At 45.9% G+C, this 16,160-nt stretch overlaps 1 protein-coding gene across 1 annotated transcript in view; it reads left to right on the forward strand.

The window, feature by feature from the left end:
• Positions 1 to 16,160, forward strand: part of FARP1 (FERM, ARH/RhoGEF and pleckstrin domain protein 1) — a 212,169-nt gene that overhangs the window by 135,336 nt on the left and 60,673 nt on the right. The window contains exons 4-10 of the mRNA XM_034663810.1: positions 699 to 777; positions 7,901 to 7,998; positions 10,181 to 10,295; positions 11,140 to 11,287; positions 13,669 to 13,764; positions 15,145 to 15,308; positions 16,021 to 16,089. Coding sequence (XP_034519701.1) covers positions 699 to 777; positions 7,901 to 7,998; positions 10,181 to 10,295; positions 11,140 to 11,287; positions 13,669 to 13,764; positions 15,145 to 15,308; positions 16,021 to 16,089 — 769 coding nt within the window. The remainder of the gene's footprint in view (positions 1 to 698; positions 778 to 7,900; positions 7,999 to 10,180; positions 10,296 to 11,139; positions 11,288 to 13,668; positions 13,765 to 15,144; positions 15,309 to 16,020; positions 16,090 to 16,160) is intronic.

The following is a 16,160-nucleotide window of genomic DNA, read 5'->3' on the forward strand; positions in this document are numbered from 1 at the left end:
ATATATATTTGATACACATATCAAAACAAGCTCTGATTCAGGTTACAAATTAGTATAATCTATTTGATGTTTTGTTTTAATTCTGAAAAGTTACCCATCACCTTGGTCCTCTCCCTGTCCACCCATCCCAGATCTGCTTCCCGATTTTGCCTGAACTCATCCATACAATGGTTTATAAAGGCTTTGGCTGACGGCGGGGGGCTGGGCCATGTCTTGTTTGTTTTCCCTCCAGAGCTCGGGAGCACCTGGCACTTACATGCTCCTACATATTTGATGAACACATCAGCAGCTGTACCTGGTGGATAGCTTGAAATCCTAAATCGTATAACCGATTGACATTTTCATTTTTCCCTCACGTTATCTGAAGCCCTCTATTTGGACTAAAATAGCCAATTAGATACATTTTTTAAGATGAATGCCTGTTTTTACGATCTGGGTACAGTTTAAATCTTCAGAGAAAAAGGTTAATACCTGAATGAAATAGTCTTGTCAAAGCGTTATTTTATAACAGGCAACATGAAGTATGAATTAGTAACTCAGCTATCTAGTCAATGACCTGGACGTCAGCAGATGTGCTCGTGACAGCTTGGAATGAGACTCATTATTTGGTGTCTAATATACCCTCTGAAGTCTCTTTCTTTAATTGCATTTGAAACAGATCAATAAATGCTTTACTGCTTTTTCCTCCCCTCTTTTAGGGCCAAAGCATGTTGTCGTTAAGTTTGTGGTGAAATTCTTTCCACCTGACCACACACAACTCCAAGAAGAACTCACAAGGTTAGTGGTTTGGAAACTGGTTATTTATTGTCATGGAGTACAGGGGAGAAGAGAAAGTTCATGTTCTCTGTCAACCGATGACACATTTTCACAGCGTGTCCCTGACTAGCATCTGCACTGTGCTTCCCCGGGTAACCCTCCCAGCTTTGCTTACACGGCAAGAGAGAAAGCACCATGTTTTCCTCGAAACCTGGTTTCTTGAAAGCTATGCTGTGAAGGGAACCGGGTTTATAACCTCTCACTGTCCCGATTTCCGTCTTCTCTCCGTCACATCACAGGACGGTTTGGGGAAGTCAAACTCTGTGACTTGCTGCCGAGGGTGGGTGGGCATGACCCAATGCTCAGTGTCTCTGAAAGTTGGCCCTGTGGGAAAGCGTGGGAGTTAGGCCTGCCCTGGGTCCCTGTGTGACTGGCCAGCTTACTTGCTCTCTCTGCTTCTACCGATGCCCCTGTTCAGTGCGACTGCGCCGGTTGCCTGGCCGGGCTTGTTTTGAGGAGAAGCAGGATTATGCATGAGGTGGCTGGGACCAGGAGGGATACTGTGAATGATCTCCATCGTCACCATCACTGTTTAACTTACACAGGACATGGTATGTGCTAGAGGAGAGCAGAGCCTGGTGGGAAGGCGTCAAGACAAAATGCGTCCCTTTTAAGAGTGACCTGCTAGTCTGACCAGCCAAATTCTTACCACACACGGCTCTCAAGCTGCAGCTGGTTAGACTAAGCCTATCCCATCCTTCTCCTCCCTCTTGGTATGGAGTACAGTATCTTGGGTGGTTGACCATCATTTAGCAAAGGGCTGAAGACATTCCGTCCACAGTACTTAGGCAGTGGACACTGCGTGCAAGCGTTGTTCCGGGCACTGGGAGCGCAGTGGTGAAGAGACAGGCCCGACTCTCCTAGGAGCAGACGGAATGATGAACTAAACGAGAAGAGAGATCAGCTAAGGCTAAGAGCTCTGTAGGGAATTGAAGGAGGGTGATACGACAGAGGGTGGCCAGGGGACCGCTTCAGGTGGGTCAGTCTGAGGATGTGATGAGAATCTTTCAGGCCTTTTTGGAAGAAGAGCTTTCCAGGTAGAAGGAACAGTTGGACAGTGTTCAAGGCACGAACAAGCTCCAGATGTTCAAATACAGTTGACCCCTGAACCACGTGAGTTTGAGCTGCACACACCCACTTAGGTGCACATGGTACACACACGTGTATGTGTGAGAGTGATAAATGCAGCGCGGGACCGCTGTAAATGTATTTTCGCAGGTGGATTTTCTTCATCCCATTTCTTGTGTCTACCCTTCTTCATTGTGAGAATACAGCATATAATACATACAACTTACAGAATATGTGGTAATCAACTGTGTGTGTGACTGGTTAGTCTTCGGTCAACAGTAGTTACGTTTTGGGGAAGTCAAAAGGTCTATGCAGATTTGGGGCTGGGCCTGGGTTTGGCGTCCCTAATCCCGGTGTTGCCCAAGGGTTAGCTATACCTCAGAGAAGGCTGGCATGGCAGGAACAGAGAGGGCGATATGTAGTGAGGTAGGACAGAGGCCGTACGGTTGGTAGGGTTGAAAGGCTAGCTGCTGTGTAGGGGCCACACGGGACGATGACAGCTGGGAATCCGGTGAGGAAGCCGTTGCTCTCGTCCACACACCACAACGATAGCAGGAGTGGAAATGGAGAAGCGTGGTTGCATTTGGACTCTGTGCTGGACGTCAGTCCATCTGTCCTGGTGATGGCCGGCGGCAGAGACTGAAGGAGTGGAGGGATGCTTAGGTTCTGACATCCATGGCTGGTGGGCCATGTTGGAGAGAACTAAAATAGAAAGGAGCAGAGGGAAGCAGGGGGTCGCGGAGGGGTGGAGAGTCAGGAGTTGGGTTCTGCCAACTTGGGTTTGAGAGGCCTACCAGGCATCACGTGGCGGTGTCAGGAAGGGCTCTGGGTGCACGAATGTGGAGTTCCAGGAAGAGGTAAAGGCCATGGCTCTTGCCAGGGCCCTGCGTTTTCTGAATGAGTTGCTGCTAATTTTTTACCTGCACTTAAAATCCTCAATTCATTGAAGCTGTTAATTGGCCAGGAATTACAGAAGGCATTAGCCTTCTGGGAAGTACTTGCAGTTTACTAGAACAGTTCCCATGGAGGAGGGGCAGCTGGGCTGCTGCACCCAGAGGCACGGGACAGGCCAATGACAGAGTCTCTCTGTGGTGTCTTTGCTGGGGCTGTGGTGTCGCTGCATCTGTGCTGGGTTTCCTCTTGTTGGAACGTGCATTGCTCGGAACTCAGAACATTGACCTAAATCTGAAGGTGAGTCCAGCTGTCGCTGGGCAGTGTGCCTTTGCCTCCTGTATGTCACCGTATCCCTCTCCTCCTCAGGAAGTTGGTGGCACGAATCCTTGTTTTTCCCCTTCCCGTTCTACTTTGCTTTGAGTTTTGCACCTTTTCAGTGTTTGTGAACCGTTGTGAACTGGGAGGTTTGTAGTTTCCTCCCATTCTCGTTTTTGCTAGAAAATTCCATGCTACTTGGGGCCTGTTGGCCAAGTGTGCCTGGTATGTGGCCAGGCACATAGAGTTCTGTCTGATCTGAGAAGTTCCTCAGGTGACACGGGCTCAGCTGGATAACAGCCGCTTTGGGGTTTAGTTCTTTGCTTTCTGGCTCCCATGTTAACCAACATTTAAAAAATCTTTTCCGAGGAGAGACTCCATTTGGTGCAAGGGTGAAGAAAATCGATAGGAAATTTAGAAGCTCTCCCTTGCTTTTGACTTTGGCTCAAGGTGCAGCGGGGAAGGAGACCTTCCCGATCCAATGTGTTGCCTCCCTCATTCTCGAATTCCTGTGTACGCAGAAATGTAATGATGTGACCACTGAGGTTCCAGGCACTTTTCTGCAGCAGATGGGGAGTGAGGGAGGGCTTGGGAGAAGCTCTGTGTGGACGGGACTTCAGCCGGGGGACGTGGGGATGAGAGGGTGACAGAGGCAGGCCCGCAGCTTAGCAGACCTTTAAAAGGGACTCCAGCTCTGGAGTTAATTCTTGGGGCCTCGGGAGTAGGTTTCAGCTTCCCATTTATGTAGCTAGAAGATTAAATTGCCCTTTGCTGTTAACCGAGGAGCTGAATTCCTTTCTATTTATTGAACCACACTTTCGGTGGCACTGTGTCCTGTTGCCACCAAGGCCCAGGCCTCTAGAAGGAGAAAAGTAGGTGGGGGTTTGAAACGGCAAGGGGGAGGGGTCTTTGGGACAGAAGTTACCAGGTTTTCTTACCGCAGAGTTCCGAGCCCGTCTTGATGAGTCCGTGTGTTTCGGCACACTTGGCTCTGGGCATCCTGTCTTCGGTTGGATCCAGTTTCTCCTTGGCTGTGCTCTTCTTAGAGGTGGTGAGATCCATCAAAACTTGCTGCTCTTCAGGGCCTGCTCAAGTGTCTCTTGAGGCTGGCAGAGAAATCGCAAATTACTTTCCACTGAGTAAGGAGAGAAAGATGAAGACCTCCCAAGTGAAATAAGTTAAAATAGACACGTTTAAAGCAGGCCCTCAGGTTGGTGTGATGTGCAACTCTTGCTGTCCCCAGAAGCCCTCTGGATGAGCTCTGCCACCATCATCCCTCCTCCTGACACCCACCCGCTGCCAAGGACCGACTTTGTTTTGAGCGCTTTGCGTTTTCATCATTTACTGGTTTGATTTTATTTCACACCTGCTGAGTTAACTTAGCCTTTAGCTCCCGTGGATTTGCTCGTGGCTGCTTCCGTGTATAGAATGAGAGGTGTTGGTGAGTCTCTAAAGCTAACCTGATTTACAGCTGTCATTAAGAAGTCAACCGTCAGGACCCAGGAAGGTCGTTCTCCTATTACAAGAGCCCCAAACGGAAGACTCAGCACGCCTAGGGAGTGACAGTTTCTTTCCGCAGTCTTCAGAATGCCTACATGTGTGAGCTTCCAGAAGCCGCGCTGCCTCAGAGCCTACACGAGACCATCACCAAAGGTCCCCAATGCTTGTCAGACTCAGACCATTCATCTGTCCCTGAACATTTCTCTGCGAACTCAAGGCCTTGTGTTTGAACTGGTAGATGGTAAAATATTCAGAATGTAATGCCTTTATGCCCTCGACTTATTTAAAAATTTGACCAGGTAGAGGCTTAAAGCCTGTAGGTCTGAGAAATGTTAGGCTCAAAAAAAATTATACCGCCTGCCTAATCCAAGAAAGATGATTTGTGCTGTAAATCTGTATGCTGATGTTTTAGGTTTTTTATAGTCTCTGCTTTTCTTCCCTTTGACTTCCCAGAGACAGAGAACATGAGAGCAAGAATAAATACTGGGGGGCGCCTGGGTGGCTCAGCCATTAAGCATCTGCCTTCAGCTCAGGTCATGATCCCAGGGTCCTGGGATCGAGCCCCGCATTGCGCTCCCTGCTCGTCAGGAAGCCTGCTTCTCCCTCTCACACTCCCCTTGCTTGTGTTCCCTTTCTCGCTGTCTCTCTCTGTCAAATAAATAAAATCTTAAAAAAATAAAAATAAATAATGGTGTGGGGGATGTTGGGTAAAGGTCGGCTGTTATTAACTGGTGGATCTGAGGGTGTTTTTTTGGGGGGATTTTGGGGGGAGCTGGTTATAAAATTGCCTCTGTAGTTTTTTTAGTTCTTAGTAATGGATTTTCCTAAGTAACTTAAAGGGGATTCGTTTTTCTTTTGTTTCTTTCTCTCTTTTCTTAAATTTTACTAAGCAAGGTCTACCCCAACATGGGGCTTGAAGTCATGAGCCTGAGATCAAGAGTCGCATGCTCTACCACCTGAGCCAGCCAGGAGCCTCTAGTTTTTCATTTATAAAGGAAAAATTGCTAACATTTATTGAGTGTTTTTGTTCTAGTCCACTGAGCTTTCCACGGGTTGCTTCATTTAATTTTTATGGCAATCTCTGTGGTTGATCTTATTTTTTAAAAGCCCCCCTTTTTAAAAATTAAAAATAACCTTTCATTATTACAAAAATAGCAAATGTGCGGCGTAGAAAGTTAGGACATACAGATGAGCAAGAGTAAGAAGGTAAAATACTGTATTCCTCTGGCCCAGGGGTGACCATTAGATAATACATTAGTTTGATACCCGTTCTGATTTTTCTCATGCATCCATATGTACTTTTCATTTCACCTGATACCTTGGCCTTACTCAGATTTCCCCATGTGTCCCGTAAATATCGTTTGTGTCTGCTCATCTAAAAGGAGATTCACGGTAGGACCAGAGTTGCATTGGTTACGTCCTTTGGACCTCAATCTAGCAGAGTCCCTCCTTTTTTTTTTCTTCATGATACCACCTTGTTGAAGAAACTGGACCAGTTATACTATAAAATATCCCACCTCCTGAATTCGTCAGGAATTCTCATGGTGCCATTTAGCTTCTTCCTCTATCCTCTGCATTTCCAGAAAACTGGAAGGTAGTTCTATACGTTTGATGGTTATAAGTTGGACATTTTGGGCTCGAATCCATCAAAAGTGATGTTGTGTGCCTCCCATCTCATTAATGATGCTAAGATTCTTCATTGAATTCGGGTGGTGGTGGTGGTCTGATCTTGCCATTGCGAAGTGAAGTCCTGTTACTTTGTCTCTGCAAACATCCCATCTCCAGAATGGTTTTTACGTGAATTAACAGTCCTTGCCCGAGTCTGTAATTTCTTTAGAGGTTGTGGAAGGAGGATTCTTGCTGTTATTAGTTGGCGTACTTCTGTAAGGAACTTTGCCACATCGACTTGGGTTTTCTGTGTATCCTGAAATGCTGCTGCTATTGGAGAGGCAGAGTCCCTGCTCAATTTTTTGCCTTAGGTTACCAAGAATTGCTTCAATAGTCTCCTCCAGTGGTGATATATTCAGTGTTTCCTGCTTTCTCTTTGAATATTAAAATGGACTCATGAATTTTCATTAATTCCATGTGTTTTGATTCACGTTAATTATTTGTGTTGAGACTCAAGTTGTCACAGCATTGGCAGGTGAATACCCCTTCAAGGTGTTTCTCCCCCCACCCCACTTTTTTTTTAAGATTTAGTTATGAGAGAGAGAGAGGAGTGGGGGTAGCGGCAGAGGGGGAGAGAGAGAGAATCTCAAGCAGACTCTCCGCTAAATGCAGAGCCTGACCTGGGACTCGATCTTACAACCCTGTGATCACAACCTGAGCTGAAACCAAGAATCACACAACTGACTGAGCCACCCAGGCACCCCTCTTTTGCCTTTTTAATACGCCCCATTTATATTTCAAAGCTGCCTTGCTTTCTGGCATGACTAGATATTCCAGGCTCATACCTACCCCATACCGGGAATCTACCATTTCTCCGTGGACCTACCTCTGTGACCTTCTAGCAACTGTAGAGAGCCAGAATCCGAGTGCCAAGATTGGCTACTGAGGTTGACACCTCTGGGCAGTGGGCAGAACTAGCAAATACCTTCTAAAAATGTAGGCGTTCATATTGATTTTTTTTTTCAAATCAGTTCTTACATTGCACTATTTTTTTACTTAATTTCTTTGATTTATAAATATTACTTTTCTCTTTCACCAAAAACGTTCACTTGCTTTATTCTGCAACTTAAAAAATAACTGTAAAATTAGTTTTTACAGATCTGGTAACTGAGGCTTTTGGAAGAACCAAAGCGAATATTATACCACACACACACAAAAAAAGACACCCTCGTCTTCCCAATTCTGTTGGCAAAAAAGCTCTCCCTAACCATAATAAGCTACTGTTATTATCTGAGCCTTAAAGTTATTTTTTAAGTATATTTGATCTGTGGGGGAAAACCGTAAACATTTGTTACACCCTGCAAAAATTATTTGGAGAGTGGCCAGACATAGGCTTGGGTTTTAAGCGAAGAGATCCAGCCATAGAATAAAATGTGTCCGTCCTCGTGTGACAAGGTCCCTGCGCGTCTCCTGCGCCTTCCAGTGACGCAGGAGCATTGACACTGCGGTCAGTGGCACCGGGCGTTCATTCCGGCCGGGCAGACTTTCTTTTCCCTGCTCTGTGTACTTTTCTGTAGCTCCTCGCCGTGTGCTCCAGTGGCCAGATGCGGGCCTGACTCTGACACCGGCCCTCGCGCCCCCTGCACGTGCCCCCGGCCTGGAGGTGCGTGACGCCGGTCGTGTGTGTTTGTGTCCGCAGGTACTTGTTCGCTCTGCAGGTGAAGCAGGACCTGGCTCAGGGCAGGCTGACCTGCAACGACACCAGCGCGGCTCTCCTCATCTCACACATCGTACAGTGTAAGTAGTGTCCGTTTCTTCCGAGGTCGTGTTGAGCCCACCGTGATCGGACTGGTGGGGGGACGTAATCACATCCACGAAACGCAGTCACGGTGCCTTTGTGTTATTTTGCTGTGAGCATGAGTGCCAGTGGGTTGGAGACCGTACCCCTCGGACTTTGTGGGCGTACCACCCACCCCCAGTATTGGCCTGTGAACTCTGTGTGCACTGTCTGCCTACTCTTATCCTTCTTTCTTTTCTTTCCTTTTTTTTTTTTTTTAAGATTTATTTATTAATTTATTTGCAAGAGGGAGAGAATGGAGGGGGGAGAGGCAGAGGGAGAGAGAGAATCTCAAGCAGACTCCACGCTGAGTGCGGAGCTTGATCTCAGGACCCTGAGATCATGACCTGAATGGAAACCAAGAGTCAGGTGTTCAGCCGACTGTGCCCCCCCAGGCGCCCCTCTCTTTAAGGACTAGTACGCAATTGTTGAAAATCTCAGTTACCTCAGAGGAGAAGCTTGGCCAGATGCTGTCCAAGTGAACTAAACTTGTTCTGTCCTGTTCTTGGACTTAATATCCATTATTGAATATGGCACATTAGCCTTAAGACCCAAAACTGTCAACAATCGTGCTTCTTGTATTCTGTTCTCCAGAGTTCAGTAAACCCCAAGACACATGAAGCTGGACTAAATCCTAGTGATGCTTGAGATGGGATATTTTAACCTTCTTAATCTAGGCAAAGGATAAACTAGATTGTGCTCATTCTAAGGCTTATCGACAACCCAGCTGGGCACTTTTTCCCTTCTTGGCCAAGGCAGAAGTTACTTGAAATGGAATATACATGTTATGTTTCAGGAAGATAATTACATCACACATATTAGCATAAGTATAAAAGAAATAGTGCTGTCATATCATTTTAAAATTTCTGTTGTATCCAGAGTAGTCCCGTACAATCAGCCCATTGGGATAACTGCCCAGGTAACAAGATTCCCTAAGGTTTGTAGGAAGCATCACTCCTAGTGGTTAATAAACGCGCCTAATATGATGAGGTATTTCTAGAGACCATGCTTATCTTCTTATTTTTTATACATGGGCCTTACTGAAGATCTCCCAGACCTAGGAAGGAATGATACTGATTCCCCATAGCAGCAGGAGGGCTAGAGAATGATTGAGTCTTCCCTGGCTTAGCTGGAGCCCGGTGAGTTGGCACTGTTTTGTGCAGAGCAAATATTCTCAGTGGGTGCGATTTATAGGAACATACAGGCCATATCCTGTGTGATTACTGGAGGGGCGTTGCCCAGAGGGGGACAAGCTGCTTCTCATGACAGAGTGACAGGTAGGTTTCCTAGCAACCGTTCACTAGCTTTTACTCAAAACACCTGGGCTCTGGTCATTAGGCTACTTTAAAAGCTTGTTACACAGACCATATGATTCAAAGAAAAAGCCATGCTGTCCCAGAGGTATTAAATTGGTATAAACTGACCTGGAGCTAGTGATGTTAAGGTGCAATCATTACTTTAGAGCTCTGTCCTCTAGATTTCAAGATCATAGCAATTTGGGGACAATGTAGAGGTTACGTGAGAAAAATATGCCTCCTTTTCCTTGTAGGTGAAAAATTCATAAGAATCTGCAGTCTGACCAGTCACTTCTGACGCTAGGACTAGGGGAAACTTAATAAACTTTCATTGTTTTATTTTACCAAATTAGATCATAGATGTGTATACCTATTTACCACTGGCTTTTCTCTACATGAGAAAGCACTTGGGGTTTGCACTCGTAATTATTACATATAAGAGTTTTGCAAGTTGATTTTTGTAAAGTCCTGAAATTCTGGGGCTTATTTAGAAGTCATGAATCCACGTGTCTAGAATTTACCGCCTAGCTCGGAAGTGGTCCTGGTTGGGCAGGGAGGAAGGAGTGAATCAGGAATGTGGATGGATGAAAATGGATGGGTGCTGAAGTTTCCTTTCCAGCTGGTAGAGATGAGAAAGAGTGGAAACTGGCCTCGCATGTTGGCACAGTTGTTAAAAACGTCCTCACAGGATGTCTTCTGATGCCCAGCCCTGACGATACCCACAGTCTGGGATCGCCTTGTCCGCTGCCTTCTGCTTTGCTAGCTGGAGAATGGTCCACGGGGAATGTAACAGACTGTGAAGCATTAATCCTATATGGCTGGGTCTTCTTTCTCTGCTTCTTGGTAGCCGAGATTGGGGATTTTGATGAAGCGTCGGACAGAGAGCATTTAGCAAAAAACAAGTACATACCTCAGCAGGATGCGCTAGAAGACAAAATCGTGGAGTTTCACCACAATCACATGTAAGTCCCGCTGGGTGCCTCGTGTTCCCTTTGAGTTGTTTCTCTCTGTCCTTCCGGCGTAGGTGGGTGTGCACACACACTAACTGTTGGGACGAAATACCCAAAAGGTGAGGGAGAAGAGCACAGAGCTTCATGGGAGGTGGTGTTACTCACCCTGGACTCTCAAATGCAGGTTACCCACTCAAGACCAGAGCTCTAGGTCCTCCTTTGATTTCCTGTGCTAGTGGAATAGGCCTGGAATTTAGGACACCCATGCTGTGGAATTGAAGGGAGCGTGTAAGACCAATTAACTGGAAATCAGGAAAGGGATATATGGTCAACAATGGGCAAAGGAGGAATGTTACGAAAATCTAGAACCTTTGTAGCCTCTCCATTTTGGTTTTTTTAATCTTGATCAGTAAAATATTTTTCAAAAGGTGCTCTGGGCCTGTTGTTCTGTTGTTTCTAAGGAGGGTAATTGAGCTTTGCTGATAGTATGCAGGAGCGCTGCCTTGAACTTTGCTTCCAAGCATAGGCCCATTGTAAGTGACTAAAAACGTGTTTTAACACCGTGGCGGTTTGCTTTTATATGACCTTAAAAGAAACTCTTTGAGATTCCAAAAAAACAGGGCAAATGTGAGATAGACTTCTGGGGTTTTGTGTTACACAGGCAATCGGGCTTTTGTCCTAGCTGCTCAACTTTGGGTGATAATGAATGGGGGGTTGGGTGTCATCTGATCAAGTAGCTCCATTGTTTGTGATGAAGTGCCTTCTTATTTCCCAAGAGAAGTTGCTTAATCTCAAATTAATAGACACAGGGAATTCAAATCTCCTGGCCTTTTCTCTTGAATTTTTGTTTTGTCAGTGGACAAACACCAGCAGAATCAGATTTCCAACTCCTGGAGATTGCCCGCAGGCTGGAGATGTATGGGATCCGGTTGCACCCGGCTAAGGACAGGGAAGGCACTAAGATCAACCTGGCTGTTGCCAACACGGGAATTCTCGTGTTTCAGGTAAGAGCGTTTGGAACACAGCTCAGTTCCCTCAGTGATGGAAAGATAAGAGTTGGCCCCTCAACTCTGATTCCGTGTTGGGTGGGCCAAGTTAAGACCTCTGACAGTTACTTTTAGGAGAACAGGAAAAAACTAACCTCATCTCAGGGTTTCTGTTTCTTTCCAGGCCCTCAGCTTCCAGATCCTGTTCCATTGGCCCCTGCTCTGGTTGGGGAATGCACAAATTGAGATTTGCTTGTGTCTATTGACTTTGTAGGATCACAGAAATCTCTATCAGTGGGCGTGTGCTCAAAACCCAGTATAATAGAATCAGGATTTCGGATCCCCCAAAATAAACACCTTCTTCACACTGGCACATGAACTCATGTCATCTCCCCCATGCCCCCCCCCCTTTTTTTTAAGCTGTTAAGGTTTTTAGTTGCTTTTTTTTTTTCTTTTAACCAAATTTAGGGGTTTTTCAACCTAATTTAGGTTTTACCTCAGTCAGCTGATTTGTGATTTCGGGTATACATAACTTAAAAAGAAAAGCCTAATGTGTATTTTTTAGGATTTAGCAGTTTATAAATTCCTAAAAGCCAGGTGCTATAGTAAGTTTATGTAGCAAAACACTGCACTTGAATTCTTACCTGTATTTTACCTAAGGGCATAGTTTTCTGTTCTCTGAAATGCATACTCTGTTGATCACACTGCCCACTGCCGTTGTAATGTTCTGTTGATCAGTGCTGCTTTTTGTTTCTTAACAGCTTCGTTGAGGTATTATGGACATAGAATAAAATGTATATATTTAAAGTATGCAGTTTTTTATAGATAGATATGTATCTCCTAAAATCATCAATGAAATATATATATCCTGAAGCCATCAATGAAAGTTCACAAACATATGTGTATATATCCTGAAGCCATCAGTGAAATCAGGACAGTGAACGTATTCACCACCCCCAAAGATTTCCTCAGTGGTTTTCTTTCAAACAAAAGTGAGTCATCTGTGCTTTGGTTTCAAAGGGGTGTGGAGAAAGTGTCTGTCTTTTAAATTGGCTCATTTTCACCTGTTTTGAAGGTGTAAATGTGTACATAATCTAAAACACTTCTCAGGCTCTGTCGGGTTCAGTTATATTTCCCCTTCCTGTTTTACCAAAGGAGTCCCAGTGCTGCTCCCATGTTTACAACGGACATGAGTTCTCACAGAATCTTGTCCCAAGAGGAGTTGAGGTTGGGTTTCATATGGGAAGGCAGGGTGGTATTTGTAGAAGTGACTGCTCTTAACAGTTTTTGACCTGCTGAAATAATCTTAGGAGAACTCGATGAGCAAAAGGACAATAAACCAAATAGAGTTTTCAGTCCTACCGTGAAACTTAAATCAGAAGCCTTAAACATTTCTGAAAATCATGGGGGGTGGGGAGAAGTGCCTCACAATTGAATTAATTTGCTTTGATTATGTGTGATAGAATCTAAATATTGAGAATTGCTTAGTTATTTAATCATGTACAAAGGCTGTATCTTGGAATTAATCTTCTTGCCAGTCCTTAATTGCTTCATTCTTATCAATGTAAATAAGCCGTTCTGGTGTCCGGGCAGGCTCAGGAGGAATTCTAATTTTAGTTGAGACACAGGACAGATGGGAGCTGGTTTCTGGCAGCATCCCCTTGCATCTCCATCACCCTGTCTCTCCACACCTGACTTTCAAAGATGAGGATGCGTGAGTCCTTCCCCGAGACTGTTCTCTGGTCTAGAAGACACACAGCAGGCCGGGCCTCCCCCCCTCCCCCCGCCATCCCGCCTGTGCGGTGGGTAGCCTGCTGGGCATGGGAGCCAGCCCCGTGTGCGGGATGGGGGTGGATTGCTAACCTGCGGAATTGCTTTTATGGAGATTAACAGTTAGCTGCTGGTTAAGGCCCATGCTCAGGAATCTCATTCTGCCACGTGAACTGTGTGATTTTGGACAAATTAAAATCGATCCATGCAGCAGTTGCCACATCTGTAAGAGAAAGATAGTAAACCCATCTCACTGGGTTTTGTCTAAGGTTTGATAAGAGAAGGTCTGTAAATTCCTTACGGGGTGCTTGGCACTGCAGATGTGATGGTCACTAATTATTGTGGTGGTTGTCATGGTTTTTATTGTTTTTTGTCTTTCTTTTTATCCTTCCCTTGGCCGGCTGCTCCTCTCCCTGGAGGCAAACTTAGTTTGAATGCCAGATCCTATAATTAGTGAAAAATAATGCTCCAGCAACAGGGATCTTCCACAGCAGCAAATCCTGAGAATTCTCTAGCAGAAGGCATTCTTCCCGAGCATTCGACAGCTCCCCATACGCAAGGCAAACCCACTCCCCTGTTGCTTCTTATGCATTTCCTGGTTCACTGGCTGATGCCTTTCTTCTCCTCAGGGTTTCACTAAGATCAACGCCTTCAACTGGGCCAAGGTGCGGAAGCTGAGCTTCAAGAGGAAACGCTTTCTCATCAAGCTCCGCCCCGATGCGAACGTAAGTGGATTGGAGGGGGGACCAGACCTCGGAGCCCACCCCGTGATCCGGGGATGGAGGGGCTTTGCTGGGGCACAGGCTAGAACGACGGCCAACACTGCAGGCGTCTGAGGGTCAGCACTCAGAGGCGTGCCCAGATGCTCCGTAACCGCGCTGTTACCTGGGTCGACAGAGCGAGGGTAGAGAATGTGCAGCCCCTCCCGGCACACAGCCCGACCTATGCGGTTGCTGGGGCGCCAGCCTCCGGGCCACCTCCTCGAGACCCCCCACTCAGCATCCACCGGCTTTGGGGCTGATGCCTGTCCAGACAAGCCTCCAGCTGTCCCCAGCTTTCCCATCCCTGCTCTTGTCCCCAAGCCTCTGACAGCACATTCTCACAAGCTAATAAGCAGGTCCACCCCACTTCCTACAGAACCCCTAAAGATGTTGCTCACCCCAGGACCCAACCAGAATTTGGAGTGTTGTCCCCCTCCCCATGGAAAAAAAGATGATAAATGGCCATCTGGGCTTACCGTTCAGCTACAGACTGGATTAAATCAGCTCTTATGGCCTGACCTGGGAAGCAGGCACCCATTATAAGTTGTTTTCTCTGGGAAAATGCTTTTTGAGTTCCAAAAGGCTACTTACAGCTACAGAATTGTGGCACGCTTGTTTGTAAATTGGGACTGCCCAGAACTGTGAGATCCCTCAGAATAGTAGGAATTGCTGGGAACGTTGAGGACTGTGGTAAGTCCTGTTTATAAAATATGGCCACTTACATTGAGAGCGTTCAGTCTGGGAACAGAAAATTATACTGTCCACTGTCCAGAATCAAAGGACATGATTTTTTCAGCCTTGAGTGATACTTTTGAGCTCCAGAAAAAAAAAAAATGTTCATTTCCCGTGTGGTCCCTGGGGCCACCTGGAGGCTTGAGCCGAATGTGGCTTGACAGAGAAAAGACTTAAGACCAATATGCAAAGTTGGCATGAACCTTCAGGGAGAAAATAGAACAAAGAGTGTGTTTCAGTTATTTTAAGGAGGCAAAAAGGGATTTCAGTACTTGGATTATTTTTAAAGAGGGAAATGTAAGCTGTGTACACAGAATTTATTTATGAGTTTATCAAAAGAAATGTTATGACTTCTGCTAAGTACTCCTGTTTTCTTTAGTTTCTCTAAGGAATTCTGGGCGGGGGTGGGGGAACGGTTGAATGATGACTATATTTTGTCATTAGGAACAACTATATTTTACTAAATATGAGAATTTATGGTCCTGCTATATATTAAAATACACAATTGAAATTTTATTGGACATATTTGTTTTCCGTCCCTTTTCTCATTTTTCAACCCAGTGTCCATGGGTAATGGAAAAAAAAACCCAAAGTGGTATTTTCTCTTTTCAGAGCTCGTACCAAGATACCTTGGAATTTCTCATGGCCAGTCGGGATTTTTGCAAGTCCTTCTGGAAAATCTGTGTTGAACATCATGCCTTTTTTAGACTTTTTGAAGAACCCAAGCCAAAGCCAAAGCCCGTCCTCTTTAGTCGAGGGTCATCATTTCGGTTCAGGTAAAGATTTCCTTTCGCCCCTCTCCTGTTTGCCGTGGGAACATTCCCAAGGCTTGCCTTTTCCTACGGCTGTGGTCGCGGCTGCGCATACGACGGGCTGAATAGAGGAAAGTTGGCCTCCAGGAGCTCTGGCTGGTGGGGTGATGGCTCAGTCAGTCTCACAGGCTCCTGGCCGTCCCTCGATGTGTTCAAATGGTAGTCAGCCAAGAGGCAGTCCACTGGCCACAGCAGACTCCTCACAGGACTCTAATTCAGAAAGGATTTCCTTTCTCTGTAGAAGCGTGTCGTTAACATTTGGTGTCGCCTCCTGGAATGCCTTGTGGACTTGCACATCATTGGTTCACTTTCTCACTCCTTCTTTCAGCAAACGTTTGAGTGTCTTCCACATGTCAAATCCTAGTCTAGGCCTTGGGGAGTCACAGTGAACAGAATTATCCCTGCCTCCTCGAAGCACACAGACTCTCAGGATGGTTTGCTTAATAAGCAAACAGAATTGTTAAATGGTTTCGTCATGTAAACACTTTCTGTTATTTAGAAGGGAAATACCGAGAGATGACATGGCACATACGGTGTCTCTCAGAGCTGCATTTATTCCTGGCTCACTGAGAAAGCCCTTGTTTCTCCCAGTGATGGAAGGAGGGAAGGAGAGATGGGGTGTGTCGTGTGTTTAAATGAGAATGCCTTGCTGTCTTCCCTCGTCCTCTCCTTCTAGCGGTCGGACTCAGAAGCAGGTTCTCGACTATGTGAAAGAAGGAGGACATAAGAAAGTGCAGTTTGAAAGGTAAGAGAAACTTCGATGCCACTTCTGATTTGACAAGAGTCATTCTCTGCAGGTGACAGTGCGTTCCTGCT

Source organism: Ailuropoda melanoleuca, chromosome 7, assembly GCF_002007445.2.
Source record: "Ailuropoda melanoleuca isolate Jingjing chromosome 7, ASM200744v2, whole genome shotgun sequence".
Lineage (NCBI taxonomy): Eukaryota > Metazoa > Chordata > Mammalia > Carnivora > Ursidae > Ailuropoda > Ailuropoda melanoleuca.